Source organism: Octopus bimaculoides, chromosome 9 (assembly GCF_046866305.1).
Source record: "Octopus bimaculoides isolate indiv1 chromosome 9, ASM4686630v1, whole genome shotgun sequence".
Taxonomy (NCBI): domain Eukaryota; kingdom Metazoa; phylum Mollusca; class Cephalopoda; order Octopoda; family Octopodidae; genus Octopus; species Octopus bimaculoides.
Window position 1 is genome coordinate 80,570,586 of NC_142936.1, and position 17,500 is coordinate 80,588,085.

The following is a 17,500-nucleotide window of genomic DNA, read 5'->3' on the forward strand; positions in this document are numbered from 1 at the left end:
AATCTTACGCTGGTTGTTTAAAAAAAAATCTTTTGCTAAAAGTTCAGTTGCATAAATTATTCAAAATAGTCAGGATTTTAACAAAGAAATTTGTTTAAATATGATAATGCCAACGAATTGTTACGTCTCTCTATTGTTGCATCTGCAGGCGATCACACGCTTGTATGTGAGTGTGTGTGCTTGATGAGTGAGTGTGTGTGTGTGTATGCATATATATGTATATATGTGTATGTGAGCGTGTATGTGCACATATATAAACACATGTATACAAGCATCTATGCATACATATGTACAAACACGCACGAACGCATGCACACATATACACCCATTCTCACACATACACTTACACACACACTAATACACGCACATATACATTCATATACATTCATATATATATATATACATATATATATATATATATATATATATATATATATATATATATATATATATATATATATATATATATATATATATATATATATATATGTATATATATATACATATGTGTGTGCGTATGTATGTATGTGTGTGTGTGTGTTCGTCCGAAGCTAGTGAGTCGTTGCAGGTATTCGATGCTTCTTAATCTCGTATTACTGTCCTTCAGATGACCTCGCTTGGAATGAAGTATCAATATGGAACGAATAAAGAAAACTCTGCAACAAATATTGAAGACTTGTCCTGTTTGTACACCCAACAAATACACGCAGACACACACACACATGCACACACGTATGTATGTATGTATGTATGTATGTATGTATGTATGTATGTATGTATGCGTGTGGCTCCCTCTGCCTATGACCGGTTATACAAGGGAGATAACCATCTCCTCGCAACACGAAACGGAGGTAGAGATTTAAATGAGAAATTAAGGAAGACGAGGAAGACGATGCACAGAGTTCACACATTTGAAATGTGTTGTTAGTGGCAATCCTGTATAGCACTATTTCGTTCCTATTAGAAAGTTTCGGCATTATTTATACTGCGACTTATTAATTAGAGTAGCACACACACACAATGAGAGACAAGGGAAGAGAGAGAGAGAGAGAGAGTGTGAGAGAGAGAGAGAGAGAGAGTGTGAGAGAGAGAGAGAGAGAGTGTGAGAGAGAGAGAGAGAGAGAGACAAGGGGAGAGAAAGAGGGGAGAGAGATGGGGAGAGAGAGAGGGAGAGAGAGGGGGAGAGAGGGAATTGTTATTTCTTTGAGGCTTACCCTCTACATAGGGACTCGGTCGCAAATGCCGCTAATTGGTTGTATGTATGTGTGTGTATATATATGTCTGTATATATGAGTGCGTTTATGTGTGTGTGTGTGTGTGTGTGTGTGTGTGTGTGTGTGTGTGGGTGTTTATGTATATATGTTTATGTATGTTTGTGCGTGTGTAAGTGTGTCTATCAAGAAGCATGTGTAATGAAAATAGCTGATTGTAACAGTCAAGTAGAAATAATTACTGTCTTGCTAATAGCGGCCATTTTATCGTTCTCTTTCATTTCTTCTTGACAACTTCTTAAGTTCTCGTAAACACATTGAAAACACATTTTCCTTCGCTTTAGACAAAATGCCTTGCGGTAATTGATGATTTCTCTTTGTGTTCTAAATTCAAATCCCCGCTAGAGGCCGACCTTGCCTTTCATCTTTTTTTTTTTCATCAGGGATCAATAAAATAAATGCCATTCAAATTTTAATGACTATCCCCACTTCTTAACATAATACCTGAGGCCTTGCTCTTAAAGTAATCACTATGATGATAATGATGATGATGATGATGATGATCATCATCATCATCATCATCATCATCATTGAGTGAGAAAGCAGTGCATATCATCAAAGTGACACGGGTAAAATATACGAAACCCAGTATACCCATCATGACTACCCGATTATTATTATTATTATTATTATTATTATTATTATTATTATTGTTGTTGTTGTTGTTGTTGTTGTTGTTGTTATCATTATTATTATTTTTATTATTATTATTATTATTATTATTATTGTTGTTGTTGTTGTTGTTGCTGTTGTTGTTATCATTATTATTATTTTTATTATTATTATTATTATTATTATTATTATTATTATTATTATTGTCATCATCATCATTTTTATGATCATTATTATTATTATTATTATTATTATTATTATTATTATTATTATTATTATTATTATTATTATTATTATTGTCATCATCATCATTTTTATGATCATTATTATTATTATTATCATTATTATTATTATTATTATTATTATTATTTTTATTATTATTATTTATTATTATTGATGAAATATCGCCGAGGCCGATTTGCCTTTCATCCTTTTCGGGGTCGAGAAAATAAGCCCCTCCCCTCAAATTTCAGGCCTTGTGCCTACAGTAGAAAAGATCATCATCATCGTCATCATCATCATTATTATTATTATTTGTAGTAATATGCTTTTGTAAGTAGGTAGAAAGAAGCAAAGTGGTGTCCTTGGCCGTGGGCTTTTCGTGCCGTGTCTGGCGCTATGCACTAAGCAACCAGACAATCACCTAGGGCGCTAAAATCTTTAGGCGTCTTACAAATTCTGAACAACTTAGATAAAATTTCTTATTTCAACTAAAAAATCACAGCTTTTTGAAGGACATAAAAAGTAAACAACAAAAAGAAATTGTTGCAAATATTTTTATACCTGTAGTCATGGTATTTACCGAATTTGCGCCTTTTTCCTTATTTTTGAATATATCAAAAAACTGCCCTGCGTCTAATGCAATATTAAGGATAGGAGAGTGAAGGTGCATGGCTTGGTGGTTAGGGTACTCGGCTTACGATCGTTTGGTCGTGAGTTCGAGTAGTAGTAGTAGTAGTAGTAGTAGTAGTAGTAGTAGTAGTAGTAGAAATAGTAGTAGTAGTAGTAGTAGTAGTAGTAGTAGTAGTAGTAGTAGTAGTGGCAGCAGCAGCAGCAGCAATATTATTATTATTATTATTAGTAGTAGTAGTAGTAGTAGTAGTAGTAGTAGTGGAGCAATTTGATTTCTAATGGGATATATGTAGCCTCGTTTATCGCCGACTCATTCATCACTGATCCCTGATAACATGGTACGTTTATTTGTAAACTATGTTACTTTTATTACGGATTGATCTGTAATAACATGAGTTGGTAAATCAGTCGAATATCGTGCTTTACTACAAAAAAAAAACACGCCCAGGCAATCACCCACAATGCTCAGCAACCCAGAATGCACTGACTCTCGCTTGTATTGTATTTACATTGTCTTATGGCGATGCTGCGTATTATTTATACGGCTTTACGCGCTCGTAACCATTAACAATTGGGCCATTGAGCAGAAAAAATGCGAAGGCACCTGATCCTAGTCGACAATGCAGACGACTGTATTTTTTACTGGTAAAGTAGAGATAATCAAGAAAATACGTGACGGTTGAAGCTTCGCTGCTGTGGATCGCAAGTTTCGTGTCAATGAATCTACAATTCGTCCCATTTACAAAGTGTGCGGAAATGATTAATTTATCACGGATTTATTTAACACTGTCTTTTAGGAACCAAACCACTGTGATAAACGAGGATAGGTGGATTATATTCTACAAATAAATATTTTTAGTCTTTACTTTCTATACAGTTGTCAACCACTTCTAATATAACACCGCCAGATGCACCAACGCAATGGAACAACTGGCACGCTTTAACTGAGTCCACCGTGCCCACCTCAGCCGCAGTCACCAAACAGAATCTGATGGGGCACAGAAATTGATTGGACAAAGTGAAGAGGATGAAACATGTTCAGAATATACCCCATAGAATTCCATCATTGTATGGCGGCAGGCGGGGTAGTATGATTCTAACCCAAACAAACTATGGCTCGCGGGACTTTCTAAATGGCATTTCTATCGAAAAATTACCTTGAGTTGTTTTAGAAATGCGGCCCACTTAATGATGAGCTATGTTTCATGCGGCCCGCTTTTCGAGAGCGGTTGCCCATGTCTAAACTAGACAGACAGATCTGTTTTGTTTCCAGCCGTCCTGCCGACTACCAACCAGCATACCATAGAGCTGTTTGTTTACGCTACAAAACCATCAACAAGTGACGTCTCACGCAGTCGCCAGATTTGCCAGAAAAAGCAACTAAATATCCTTCAACTCGCATGTTGCCAACTTAAAAATAGAATGATACACAGAACGTGTCCAAGATACAATATATATATATATATATATATATATATATATACATACATATGTATATGAACGGAAATAAAATCTTGTCAAGTCACGGTTTTTATATCTTCAGAAGATATGAAAGCAGTGACTCTTAGATCTTCGAAATTATTATCATCATCATCATCAACAACAACAACAACAGCAGCATTAAAGATAAAATAGATGGCGCCATAAGTCTCTTTCAAAACTATTTCTATACCGAAATCGAAAGGAACATTAGTGGAGCATCTTTCCCACGTCCACTAATTTTTATATAATGAACCAGATGAAAGCCATCGTATATTGTCCGCGCTATGAAGCACATTCGGAAAGGAAATATAAATTTAAAATAAAATCCAAACGTTTGTGTGAAACCATCATTAACAAAATAAAATATAAAATTAAATTTACTTTGTTTGTGTTTTTACCATGGTGATAACTTAGAGGCTATGATTGTGTCACGGAGAGATATCACTTGAATAGACTGGGTAAGGAACATAACCAGACTTGTTTTATTGGTTCGTGTGTGTGTGTGTGCGCGCGTTATAGTGCGTTTATATACGTCTATCGATATATCTATCTATCTATCTAGCTAGCTAGCTATTTATACACATACCCCTCTGCCCAACACACATATAGGCTGGGCCAAAAGTCACGCACAAAATAAGCACAATACGCTACGGAATTGCCAAAGACATGTTTCAGTTTTTCTAGACTTGAATAAAATTAATAAAATATGGTGAATACACACGTACGTGATGAACAAAATGAATAATAATAATAATAATAATAACAATAACAATAATAATAATGATGATGATGATGATGATGATGATGATGATGATGATGATGAGATATAGTTGTCAAAGATCATGAAGAAAAAAAATGCTTTCTAATTGATGTATCAATACCAGCAGATGACAACGTTTCTCTAAAAGAAATGGAAAAACTTTCAAAATACAAAGACCTGGAAATAGAGATAACTCGAATGTGGAATCTAAAAACAGAAACAATTCCTATCATAGTAGGTGCCTTAGGTATAATAAAAAAATATTCAGACAAATACATAACAAAAATACCAGGACTTACAAATATATATAACATACAGAAAATTGCACTACTGGGTACTGCACACATTCTACGCAAAACACTTTCAATACAGTAAGCATAAGAGCACCACAGCAAACCACAGCACATACCCAAGGCGCACAGAGCTGCGCTCGGTAGTGAAGTGAAAGCACGTTATAAAAGTAAAACTACTGAACAATAATAATAATAATTTTTACTAAAGGTACAAGGCCTGAAAATTTGGGAGAAGGGATTGGTCGATTACGTCGGTGTTTTACTGGTACTTAATTTATCGAGCCTGAAAGGATGAAAGGATGAAAGGCAAAGTCAACCTCGGCGCAATTTAAACTCAGAACGTGAAGACGGGCGAAATGCCGCGAAGCATTTCGTCCAGGGTGCTAACGATTTTGTCAGTTCGCCGCCTTTAGAAGAGCGATAATTGATATTAACTACATGGCATTTTAATCTTATTTCCAGGTTTTGTCCAAGTGTTTTCCTGTATTTGGCGTACAGTCTACCACCAATATGGTTACTGGAACTTGACCTGCTCAAGAGAAGAATGGATCATCGCGTCTCTGGAGGAACAAGGACTCCGTCAGAAGTTCAAAACCTCTCTCTGCTGACACCAAACGTATCCTCTTTCGTTATTTAAACATTAAAATTCTTTTTTTCTTTTTGTTTCCTTCTTGTCTTTATTTTAAAAACTAATACTTATCTTTCTATCCTTTATCTTTTTCTTGTTACAGTCATTGATCTGAGGCCATGCTGGAGCACAGCCATGAAGGGTTTAATAGAGAAAATCGATCCCAGTGCTTGCTTTTCTTTTAAAGTTCGGTACTTATTCTACCGTTCTCATTCACTGAACCGCTATGTTGCGGGGACGTAAACGAGCCAACAATGCTTGTCAAGCGGTAGGATAAGAGAACAAACACAAGCACTCATATATAGACACACACACACATACATGTGTGCGTGTGTGTGCGCGCGTGTGCGTGTGTGTGCACGCGTGTGTACATGCGTATGTGCGTGTGTGTGTGTGTGTGTGTGTGTGTGCGTGCGTGTATGTGTGTGAGTGTATCTGTGTGTGTGTGTGTGCGTGTGTGTCTGTGTAATTGATAAAAGAAACGGAAGAGGGATTTAATATGAATCTTTGTTCAGCACGACGATCTTTTCGACCCATCCTGCATCTGTCCCTCAGGGGTAGGATATTGTGCATCTTGTTTTGCTGCATCAATCAGTGCAGGCTGTGTGTCACTTCAGATGCTTGGTGTAAAGGAGCACTCCGTTGGTTACGACGACGAGGGTCTCAGCTGATACGATCAACGGAACAGCCTGCTCGTGAAATTAACGTGCAAGTGACTGAGCAATCCACAGACGCGTGAACCCCTAACGTAGTTCTCAGGGAGACTCAGCGTGACACATAGCGTGACAAGGCCGGCCCTTTGAAATACAGGTACTACTCATTTGTGCCAGCTGAGTGGACCGGAGCAACGTGAAATAAAGTGTCTTGCTCAAGGACACAACGCATCGCAGGGAATCGAACTCATGACCTTACGATCGATCGTGAGCCGAATGCCCTAACCACTAAGCCACGCGCCTTCACATATGCTTAGTGTAGAAAAAAGATATGCCACTAGATGTACTGAGATCTTGGCATTTTGTTCTGGCTATTTGTACATTGGTACACTGACAGTAGGGTCGGATAAGTTTGGGGTTACAACGGGTGAATGGGGCTAGTTATAGTTGACCGTGAATATATAACATCTGTGTGTGTGTGTGTGTATCTATGGGCTTCCACTGAGTTTCGTATTTCTTTACCACCCACAAGGGGCTAAACATAGAGGGGACAAACAAGGACAGACAAAGGGATTAAGTCGATTACATCGACCCCAGTGCGTAACTGGTACTTAATTTATCGACCCCGAAAAGATGAAAGGCAAAGCCGACCTCGGCGGAATTTGAACACAGAACGTAACGGCAGACGAAATGCCGCTAAGCATTTCGCCCGGAATGCTAACGTTTCTTATTTCTTTATTGCCCACAGGGGGCAAAAAAAAAGGGGGACAAGCAAGGACAGAAAAAGGTATTAAGTCGATTATATCGACCCCAGTGCGTAACTGGTACTTAATTTATCGACCCCGAAAAGATGAAAGGCAAAGTCGACATCGGTGGAATTTGAACTCAGAACGTAACGGCAGACAAAATACCGCTAAGCATTTCGCCTGGCGTGCTAACGTTTCTGCCAGCTCGCCACTCAGTTTCTATCTACCAAATTTGCTCACGAGGAATTGGTCGTTCTGGGGCTATACTAGATGACATTTGCTCAAGGTGCCGCGCCATGGCACTGAAGTTGAAATCACGTGGTTGCAAAGCGAGCTTTTTAACCGATGCCTGCAACCATCAAATAAATTATATTCCTATAAATAGCACATCTTCAGTTCGCTGCGTGGGTTTAGGACACGTGATACAAACACAGAAATTAGATGATGAGATAATATTTTCAACAGATGGCGCTGCATTAGCATAGCTGTTCAGCCTCGTTAACTGGAAATGGTAAAAGAGGAAGAGTAAATGAACAGTAGAATTGTAGAATTTTATTAACTGTATCTGATAATAATCTATCTTTCAGACAGTTTACATAGAAACATATATATATATATGTACATACGAACACACACACACACACACACACACACACACACACACACACAATTAGGCGAGCGCGTGAGTGCGGTGGATCTCCGTTTCGGTCGACGATAAGGATTCAGTTGTTCGATCGACTAAATTTCCTGTGGTTTAGTATTCTTCAGGCAGATATATCTATGTGTGACATAGTGCATGATAAGACTGTACCTCTTTAATTACGGGTACAATCCACCCGATGGGCTTCTATGCATTTTCCATCTACCCAATTTTTTCGCCCACAAATGTGGGTCACAAGATTCCACTCAGAGAGAGAGAGAGAGAGAGATCGAAGTGAAATTGATAACCATTCGGCCACACACACATACATTTTACTGGCTCTCCGTGAAATTAACGTGCAAGTGGCTGAGTATTCCACAGACACATGTACCTTTAACGTAGTTCTCAGGAAGGTTCAGCGTGACACAGAATGTGACAAGGTTGGTCTCTTGAATTACAGATACAAGTCATTTTTTGCTACTTGAGTGGGTTGTAGCTACGTTGAAATAAGATGCCTTGCTCAAGGATACAACGCGCTGCCCAGGAATCGAACTCACGACCTTACGATCATAAGCCGAATACCATAATCACTAAGTCATGCGCCTTCATTTACATACATATATGTGTATGTATGTATGTATGTATTTATGTATGTATGCAAGCATGTATGTATGTATGTGTGTATATGTACGTATGTATGTATGCATGTATGTATGTATGTATGTGTGTGTCTATGCATGCATGTGTGTATGTATGTATGTGTATACACACACACACACACACACACACACACACACACACACACACACATGACAGAAGTAAATAGACACGCGTATAATCGTTAAAGTTTATTAAAATTTGAAATTATACATTCACATTATTTATTAATTGTTATAATATGAATATGGCTTAGTGGATGGGAGTCTCGCACTCACGGTCGCAAGGTCATGGGTTCGATTCCCGGACCGGACGACGCGTTGTGTTCTTACGGAAAACACTTCATTTGGCGTTGCTCCAAGCCACTCTTCTGTAAATGAGTGACCCTGTCGCGGACTAGCCTTCCGATCACGGAAGATATTGATCTGCTTCTCTAGCAAGCGGGGTGGCATCATTCGAAAGCTAAGATAATGCGAAGCTCATCGTGACCAGCGATGTATAACAACATCCGATAGTCTGTCTGATACCGTGGTGTCCGATTTATGGCCCTACCCCTCGTAAACCCCTCGTAGATGTGGATCAATATTTCGGAAACCTCTGTGTACAACAATATCTTTCACAAAACTATAACGTAGCGTCGTTATTTATGGCTGTGCGGTTAAGAAGTTAGCATTGCAACCACATGGTTTTGGGTTCAGTCCCACTGCACAACATCTTAGGCAAGTGTCTTCTACTATATCTCCGGGCCGGCCGATGCCACGTGAGTGAGTTTGGTATTAAGAAACTACGGACGCCTGCCGTGCATGTATGTATGTATGTATGTATGTATGTACGAATGTGTGTATATATGCATGTACGTACGCATGTATGTATGTATATATGTATGCGTGTATGTATGTATGTACACATGTATGTATGTATGCATGTATGTATGTATGCATGTACATATGTATACATGCATGCATATACGCATGTATGTATGTCCTCATTTATGTATGTATGTATGTGTGAATATATGTATGTACTATGTACGTATGTATGTGTCTTTATGTTTGCCCGCCTCCACTTACTGTTTGATCACCGGTGCTGGTTTGTTTACGTCTCTGTAACTTAACAGTTCGGCAAAAGATATCGATAGAATTTGGTATCCGAATTATAAAAACAAAAAAAAATATAAAAACAAAAAATACACTAGAGTCGATGTGTTCGAATAAACCCTTCCATGCCGTGCCCCAACATGGCTGCAGTCCACTAACTGGAACAAAAATATAAAAGAGTACAAGAATAAAAGAATTGTTAATTCTCGTTTCGTCTAGAAATAGAAAGAGAAAAAGAAATCGATACATTTGAATAACAATACAAATTATAATCTTGTTGCATGAGAAACACTGGAAGAGAAGTAGTCAGAATTTTCCTGGAAATTGCTTTCGTTGTTTATTTCGCAAATAAATAAATAAATAAATAAATAAGCGTAGGTGTGGCTGTGTGGTAAGAAGTTTGCTTTCCAGCCACATGGTTCTGGGTTCAGTCCCACTGAGTGGCGCCTTTGGCTAAGAGATAATTCGGTCAAGTGTTTCTACTTGACCTCCACATATATTCTCCATTTAGTTAACACACTCTGCTTTAATAAGTGCCTTTTGGTGATTTCTGGTGAGTAGACTTTGTTCATATGTCGCAACTAGGAGTCCTTCAATTTCAGCTTTGAGTCTATGCTTCTCAACCAGTGCTACGATGTTTCTTTGTCGATTTCTCTCTCTTATTTTGTTTTACCATTTGTTGGTCTCAAGCGAACACTTTACCATCATTTTCGAACGGCAGTCTTTAATATCAGTTTTATCTTTTCCCCTTTCCTTCAAAACAATCTATCATTTCAGTTTTTGTTTTATATTTATTCTAGTTCCTTGTATTAGTTTTCCTGTTCTATTTTGTTTATTTACTAGATATTTTTGTAATCTTACAATAGTTCTCTAGTTGCATAGGGACCTTACCCTCTTGTATTCAGAGAAAATAAAATCTTTCTGCATTACATTTTGAGTGGCGTTTTCTGAATACACTTATTATATCCCATTGTATGTGTTTTAATTTACTTTACTTGTATATATATGTTAATTTACTTAGCGGCGTTAAGAATATTATGATAATAACTAGGATATTTGAATCCGATTATCTTACCGTCTGTATTTAACTCTGTTCTGAGCATTTGTATGATGAATCTATAATATTCTTCCTAACTTTTTCTTTCGTTTGTCTAGTTCATTGATTCCTAAGTGCTTGTAAGTCTGTGTTTATTGTAATTATCTTATCACTGAGTCTATTTCTAATATGATATTTAATGTACTAAATTTTCCTTTCTTCAAGATTACATTAGCGCATTTTTCCACTTCGAGAAGCACTTATCAGTTCCTTGAGTAAATCGATGTACTGTCTGTAGCAGTATATCTAGTTGTTTATTATCTGCGATGTATAACACGAGGTCGTCCATGTGCAAAAGATAGCCGATTGACTTCATATTGCAACGTTTTACAACAGACTATTTCCGAGTTCAATCTGACTTTCAGCATTGGTTAATAAGAATTTATTATCATTATTATTATTATTATTGTTCAGTAGTTTTATTTTTATAACGTGATTTCACTTCACTACTGAGCGCAGCTCTGTGCCTTGGGTATGTGATATGGTTTGCTGTGATGCTCATATGGTTACTGTATTGAAAGTGTTTTGCGTAGGATGTGTGCAGTGCCCAGTAGTGCAATTTTCTGTATGTTATATATATTTGTAAGTCCTGGTGTTTTTGTTATGTATTTGTCTGAATATTTTTTTATTTTACCTAAACCTACTATGATAGGAATTGTTTCTGTTTTTATATTCCACATTCGAGCTACCTCTATTTCCAGGTCTTTGTATTTTGAAAGTTTCTCCATTTCTTTTAGGGAAAAGTTGTCATCTGCTGGTATTGATACATCAATTAGAAAGAATTTTTTTCCTTCATGATCTTTGACAACTATATCTGATCTATTGGCCTTAATTTCTCTATCTGTGTGTATTGGCATATCCCAGAGTATGGTTGCTTTCTCGTTTTCTGTGACCTTTTCTGGCGTGTGTTTATACCATATTTTTTCTGTTGTTATTCCATAGTGTTGGCATAGCTTCCAGTGTATATAGGTCCCAGCTCTGTCGTGTCTGTGAATATTATTATTATTAATATTATTAACAATATTGCGTGTTTTTTTCTAGCTCTTTATGTCGAGGTCTACTTTCCCTTTCATCCCTTCGAGGTGTCTCTAAAGTGAAGTGCTCATCAAGTACACGTCAAAACTGCTGGGTTTGCATCTAAACTATAAACAATCACCATCCTAATTTCTACTACTACTACTACCACTACTACTACCACTACTACTACTACTACTACTACTACTAACACCACCACCACTACTACTACTTTTTGATAAGAACTCAGTTTATTTTGTTGGATATGACGGAAAGTGTCAGCTGTCCACAGCGAGCAGACAAAGGTGACACTTGTTTACTGGTCATGCTTCAAGAATCCTGCGAAGAATTCTTGCAGTTCCAAGCAATGCTGATTTTTGTAGTTGTTCTACCTTCACACTTGCACCAATCTTTTTCAGCCATGTTAGTAGTTGAGTGCTGATACTTTCATGTACACCAATTACAACTGATATCACGTCTACTCTGTATTTCCCACTTTAAATCGTCGTAGTTGTTTATTTTTTTCTTCTTCTTTCTAATTGATCCTGTAGTCACCGGGGCATGCTATGTTGATTATCATAAACGTTCTTTCATTTTTATTCACCACGACAATATCCAGTTTCCGATGTCTGGTCAGGTGATCGCACTGGATCATTGCATCCAACAGGATTTTGCAATTCTCATATTCGGTGACTCCTGGAGTTTGTTGATACCACGTCTTTGCTCTTTTTAGGCCGTGATTTCCACAGAGTTCCCAATATCATCATCATCATCATCATCATCCTCATTATTATTATTATTATTATTATTATTGTTCAGTAGTTTTATTTTTATAACGTGCTTTCACTTCACTACCGAGCGCAGCTCTGTGCGCCTTGGGTATGTGCTGTGGTTTGCTGTGGTGCTCTTATGTTTACTGTATTGAAAGTGTTTCGCGTAGAATGTGTGCAGTACCCAGTAGTGCAATTTTCTGTATGTTATATATATTTGTAAGTCCTGGTGTTTTTGTTATGTATTTGTCTATTATTATTATTTTCAGTTCAAAATCTCAATTATATTGGATCCAGAAAAGTGGGTGCGAATTCTTCAGCAAGTGCTTCTCCTCCTGCTTATCATTGGCCGTTGGCTGCTACCGAAAGGTAAGATCTCAAGAGAACAACTTTCACAATTGCTACTGGTCTATATTGGTATGGCAGCTGATATAATTGAACTATTCGAAGCATTCAAAGAAGAAGTGGTCAAATACAACTGGACCTTGACCATCGTTATTCTCTCCCTTTGGACTGCCAGTTTGCTGCAATTTACATTTGTGGTCACCACATCGAAAGCGCGCCGTCCACGCCCACTCTATGTTAAAGAAAAGGTAGAAAGCTTGGAAGAAACTAATTCAAATAAGACTAACAAGGGTTTGTGTTGTTGTTGCTGTACTGCAGACATTATATCCATCTTGACGACTATTATCTTACAAGATGGACCATTCCTTGTGCTACGTATGTTACTGATATTTCGATACAACGTCTTAAGCTACACCAATATATTCTTTACTTCTAAAAACACGCTCGTGATTTTGCTTCAATTTTACCGTTTGGTTGTTTTGTATTGTGAAAAAAGCAGCGTTTGCAAGAATACAGCAAAGAGTGATACAACTACTGAAAATTCGAAAGTGAACAGCTCGAATTCCAAAAGCCAAAAGGCAATCAATAGGAAACCTATAAATACAAAATCTAGCAGCAAAAAGAAAAATGGAGCAAGTATTGAGAATGAAGTTAAAAAGATGAAATCACTCGAAAAAGATGATAATAATAAAACGGAAAAACAAAAACACATTAAAAATGAAAGCTCAGCTGTTAAAGACTCGACATCAGAAGGAAATAATAAAAAGCAAGCTGTGTCGTCTTCGAAACATTTAGAAGAATCTGGTACTACTGAATCTCAGATATCTGAGGAACCCGTTACTCCATTACATTCTGTCTCTAGATTCTTGTTGTCGGGATATAATCGAAGTCTTCATGATAATGATTCCGTTAAAGAGGATCTCCCTCAAGTGTTAGAATTAACAAAAACTTTTGACAATCTTCCTGGTCCTGTTTTGTGGAGTTCTGACGAAGATGAATCGATTCGTTCCAAATCGCCTCAACGTAATCTCAAAATTCAAAGTAAATCGCATCATCCTGTTAAAGGAAGTTTTTCTTCCCAAGATCCATCAAATACGATTAAAAGAATAAATGATTCTTCCGGTGACAATTCTCCTCGGTGGACCGCCTCACTTAAACAGGAAGAACAAGAACCAGTGGATTCAAAAATTGTTGAGCCATCACATGGTGTGATTCAAAAGCGGAAGTTAATATTTCCAAAACTTAATAAAAAGACGCGAAAATAGATTTTTAAAAATTGATCTAAAAATAAGAAAAAGTAGATAATCTGGAAGGCAAAAACCATTGTAGAAGAACATCAATCTTCGTTGGAATCAGATCTTAAAAATAAAAATAAAAATTATTAGAGATACGGCTATAGAGGAAATACTCATGGGTGACGCTACAATTTTGTAAAATACGTTAGTTTATATTAACCTAGTTGATGCAGAAGAATAAAATCTATGGCAACTGACATTCTTGTAAAGCTAAAAGGCATTAAAAGCTCAAATAAAGTTTTAAGAAATCAATTTGTGTCAATAATCAGATCGCAAAAATGCGATGGAACTATTTAAGACTTCATAGTAGCCGGTTACTATTTAACAAATAAACCACAACTGAACGTAAATGTCTTTTGTGTGTTCTTTAAATGGTTAAAATAACAATTCTTTTATATATTTGTTTCAGTTTTAAACACAAAGTTTCTCATCACGTCAAATCGTCAAATAAATACAACTCCGATTTCAAAGAAGTCTTCTGGCGAAATAGATTCTAAATCTAATGGAAATGTGCCTTATCCATAACTAGATTTACTTTCAAGTATGCTTTAGTCTGTGAACCCAAGGCTGGTCAAAAATTCATTTCCTTTATGATTCTGTGGCTTTAGAGACGGTTATATTTATATGATTAGAAGTTTTCTTTTATAGAACAAATAAACGTGGTGAACTACTCCGACTCGCGAGACAAGTTACTCCAGAACCTATAATATAAGATAATATAATATCCTTTTATACATAACGTGATAAATATATATAAGTATGTATATTTGTTTGTTCAAATAACAAAGATATATTGATATTATGTCATTGAGAAATTTAAACTTTTATAGGTGGGTCATTTTGAAGAGCTGCTGTACACTTTCCGTTTCTCTCTCTTTCTCTCTTCTCTATCTTTCTCTCTATCTCTCTTTCTTTCTTACCCACCTTCACACACATCCACACACATCTGCACTCATATATACACACTCACACTCATTCTCACTCTCATACCGGATGGTCACGGCTGGAGCGCATTCGATCATGTGTCTTCTATTCGACGAGGACTGACATTAAAGTCGAACGGTAAGGCTTTGTAGGATGTACCGTGCTTTCCCTAATGGTTTTAGGTGTTCACGTAATCGCGAATGGACATAGATAGCAGGGCTTCTTAGCCTATAGATCCCCTGGGCATATCAATGCATTGGACCCAATAGCATTTATTTATTGACTGCAAGCTACATCAGACATAGATTAGAACTGAGTCCCTGTACCCGTGAGGTACCCGTACAACTATCCAGTGTTCCCATACCTTCAGATGGCGCTGATGGACACTCTCTCAACATCCTCACCTCGAACCAACAGAATATCCAGGATGTGCCAGCTGAAGACACAGAGAGAAAGAGAGAAAGAGAGGAGAGGGGAGAGGGAGAAAGTAAGAAAGAAAAAAAGAAAGAGAACGGCCCCACTCATTCAGTTAGCACTTGTTACAGCTGAGTAAACTGGAGCAATGTGAAACGAAGTACCTTGCTCAAAGGCACAACGCACCACCTGGTTTAGGTATTGAACCTGTGAACTTATAAACACGAATAAAAAGACCTTAACCACTAGGCCACGCGTCTTCCACAAATGTGTAATTATATTGCTTCGGTGAGAGAAAATGTCTCTAAATATATGTTAGTTGACAGGTCAAATGTAAATTATTAATTTCTATCGTAATAACTGCTAAAATTGCCAAACAAGTTGATGCTTAGACGGAAAATTGCGCATTGCCCATTGTTACTTTTACGCTATATATCTTGAACCTATAATTTAGACTGAAATAAATATCAAGTCAGATGTATTTGGACTACAGCCAAAGAGTACATATCATACGAAAACACTGAATTTCCATCTCAAGCACATATTGGCCGATACCTACCAATTAAGTCGAATGAGCAGCTAGAGTTTAGTAAAGGGGAAAAAAAAAAGAAAGACGAAGAAAAACTTGGAATAAAACGAAAGGGAAAAATAAGAGTAAGTGTATTTATCAGACAATGGACATCGTGTTGCTTTCAATGGAAGTAAATCGTCAGAGGAAATCAGTACAAAACAATACATTTTTAATTAAAGAAAGGAAAATGAGAGCAAGTGATCGAACGAAGGTTTTTTGTTAATTCTTTATTAATATTAGTTTCAAACTTTAGCACAAAGCCAGCAATTTTAGGGGAGGGGTAAGTCGATTACATTGAATCCAGTATTCAACTGGTATTTATTTCATTGACCTCGAAATGGATGAAAGGTAAAGTTGACGTCGGTGGAATTTGAACTCACAACATCAAGACAGACGAAATACCGTTAAGTATTGGGTTGTCCGGAAAGTTCGTGACGATTTTGAAAGGAAAGAAAAAGGTCAATAAATACTTGCCATTACATTTTTAGTCAACCAAATATGAACCATTTTGTTGTACAATGCGTCTCCATCTTTCCTTTAACTTGAAAATACCCTCTTCCCAGAATTGAGGTGGTTTCATGGCAAATAAGTCGAAAGGTAAGCTATTATAAATCGGCACAAACTTTCCAGACAACACAATATTTTGCCCGGCATGCTTACGATTCTGCCAGCCGTATCATGAAAATTGTTCAAAAACAATTGACCGAAAACAATTATTCGAAAAAACAATTATTCGAAATAAATATCATTTGTGTACTTGATTTTTAATTTTATCCTTTTTGTTTAAATAAAATGAAAAATTTAGAATAATTGACATTTCGTATAATTGGCCTTTTGAATAATTTCCATTCGAATAAATGTTTTTTTGAATAATTGTTTTCGAACAATTATTTTCGAACAATGTTCACATAATCCTTCCATATTGGTTTCAAATTTTAGCACAAGTCCAACAATTTCGAGGGAGCGTGTCAGTCGCTTACGTTGATTCCAGTATGCAACTGGTACTTATTTTATCGACGCCGAAAGAATAAAAGGCAAAGTCGACCTCGGAGGAATTTGAACTCAGAACGTAAAGACAGACGAAATATCGCTAAGCATTTCGCCCGGTGTGCTAACGCTTCTGCCAGCTCACCGCTTTGATTTGAAATCAATATTAATGTGTTAAAAGCGGCGAGCTGGTACAATCATTAGCAAGACGGACAAAATGTTCAGCGGCCTTTCTTCAGGCTCTTTCGTTCTGAGTTTAAATCCCACCGCGGTCAGTGGGGTGGAGTACTGTAATAATGGTATACAATTTAGACACAGAAAATTTTGAAGGAAGACACACCGCATTTTTTTTCCGATGCTTTAAAGATTCTGCTAGCTCGCCACCCTAAGTGG

General features: G+C 37.0%; 1 protein-coding gene across 1 annotated transcript in view; it reads left to right on the plus strand.

The window, feature by feature from the left end:
- Nucleotides 1-14,561, plus strand: part of LOC106872193 (uncharacterized) — a 37,715-nt gene extending 23,154 nt beyond the window's left edge. The window contains exons 2-3 of the mRNA XM_014919091.2: nt 5,733-5,886; nt 12,841-14,561. Coding sequence (XP_014774577.2) covers nt 5,733-5,886; nt 12,841-14,181 — 1,495 coding nt within the window. The 3' untranslated portion in view covers nt 14,182-14,561. The remainder of the gene's footprint in view (nt 1-5,732; nt 5,887-12,840) is intronic.
- Nucleotides 14,562-17,500: the final 2,939 nt, after the last annotated feature.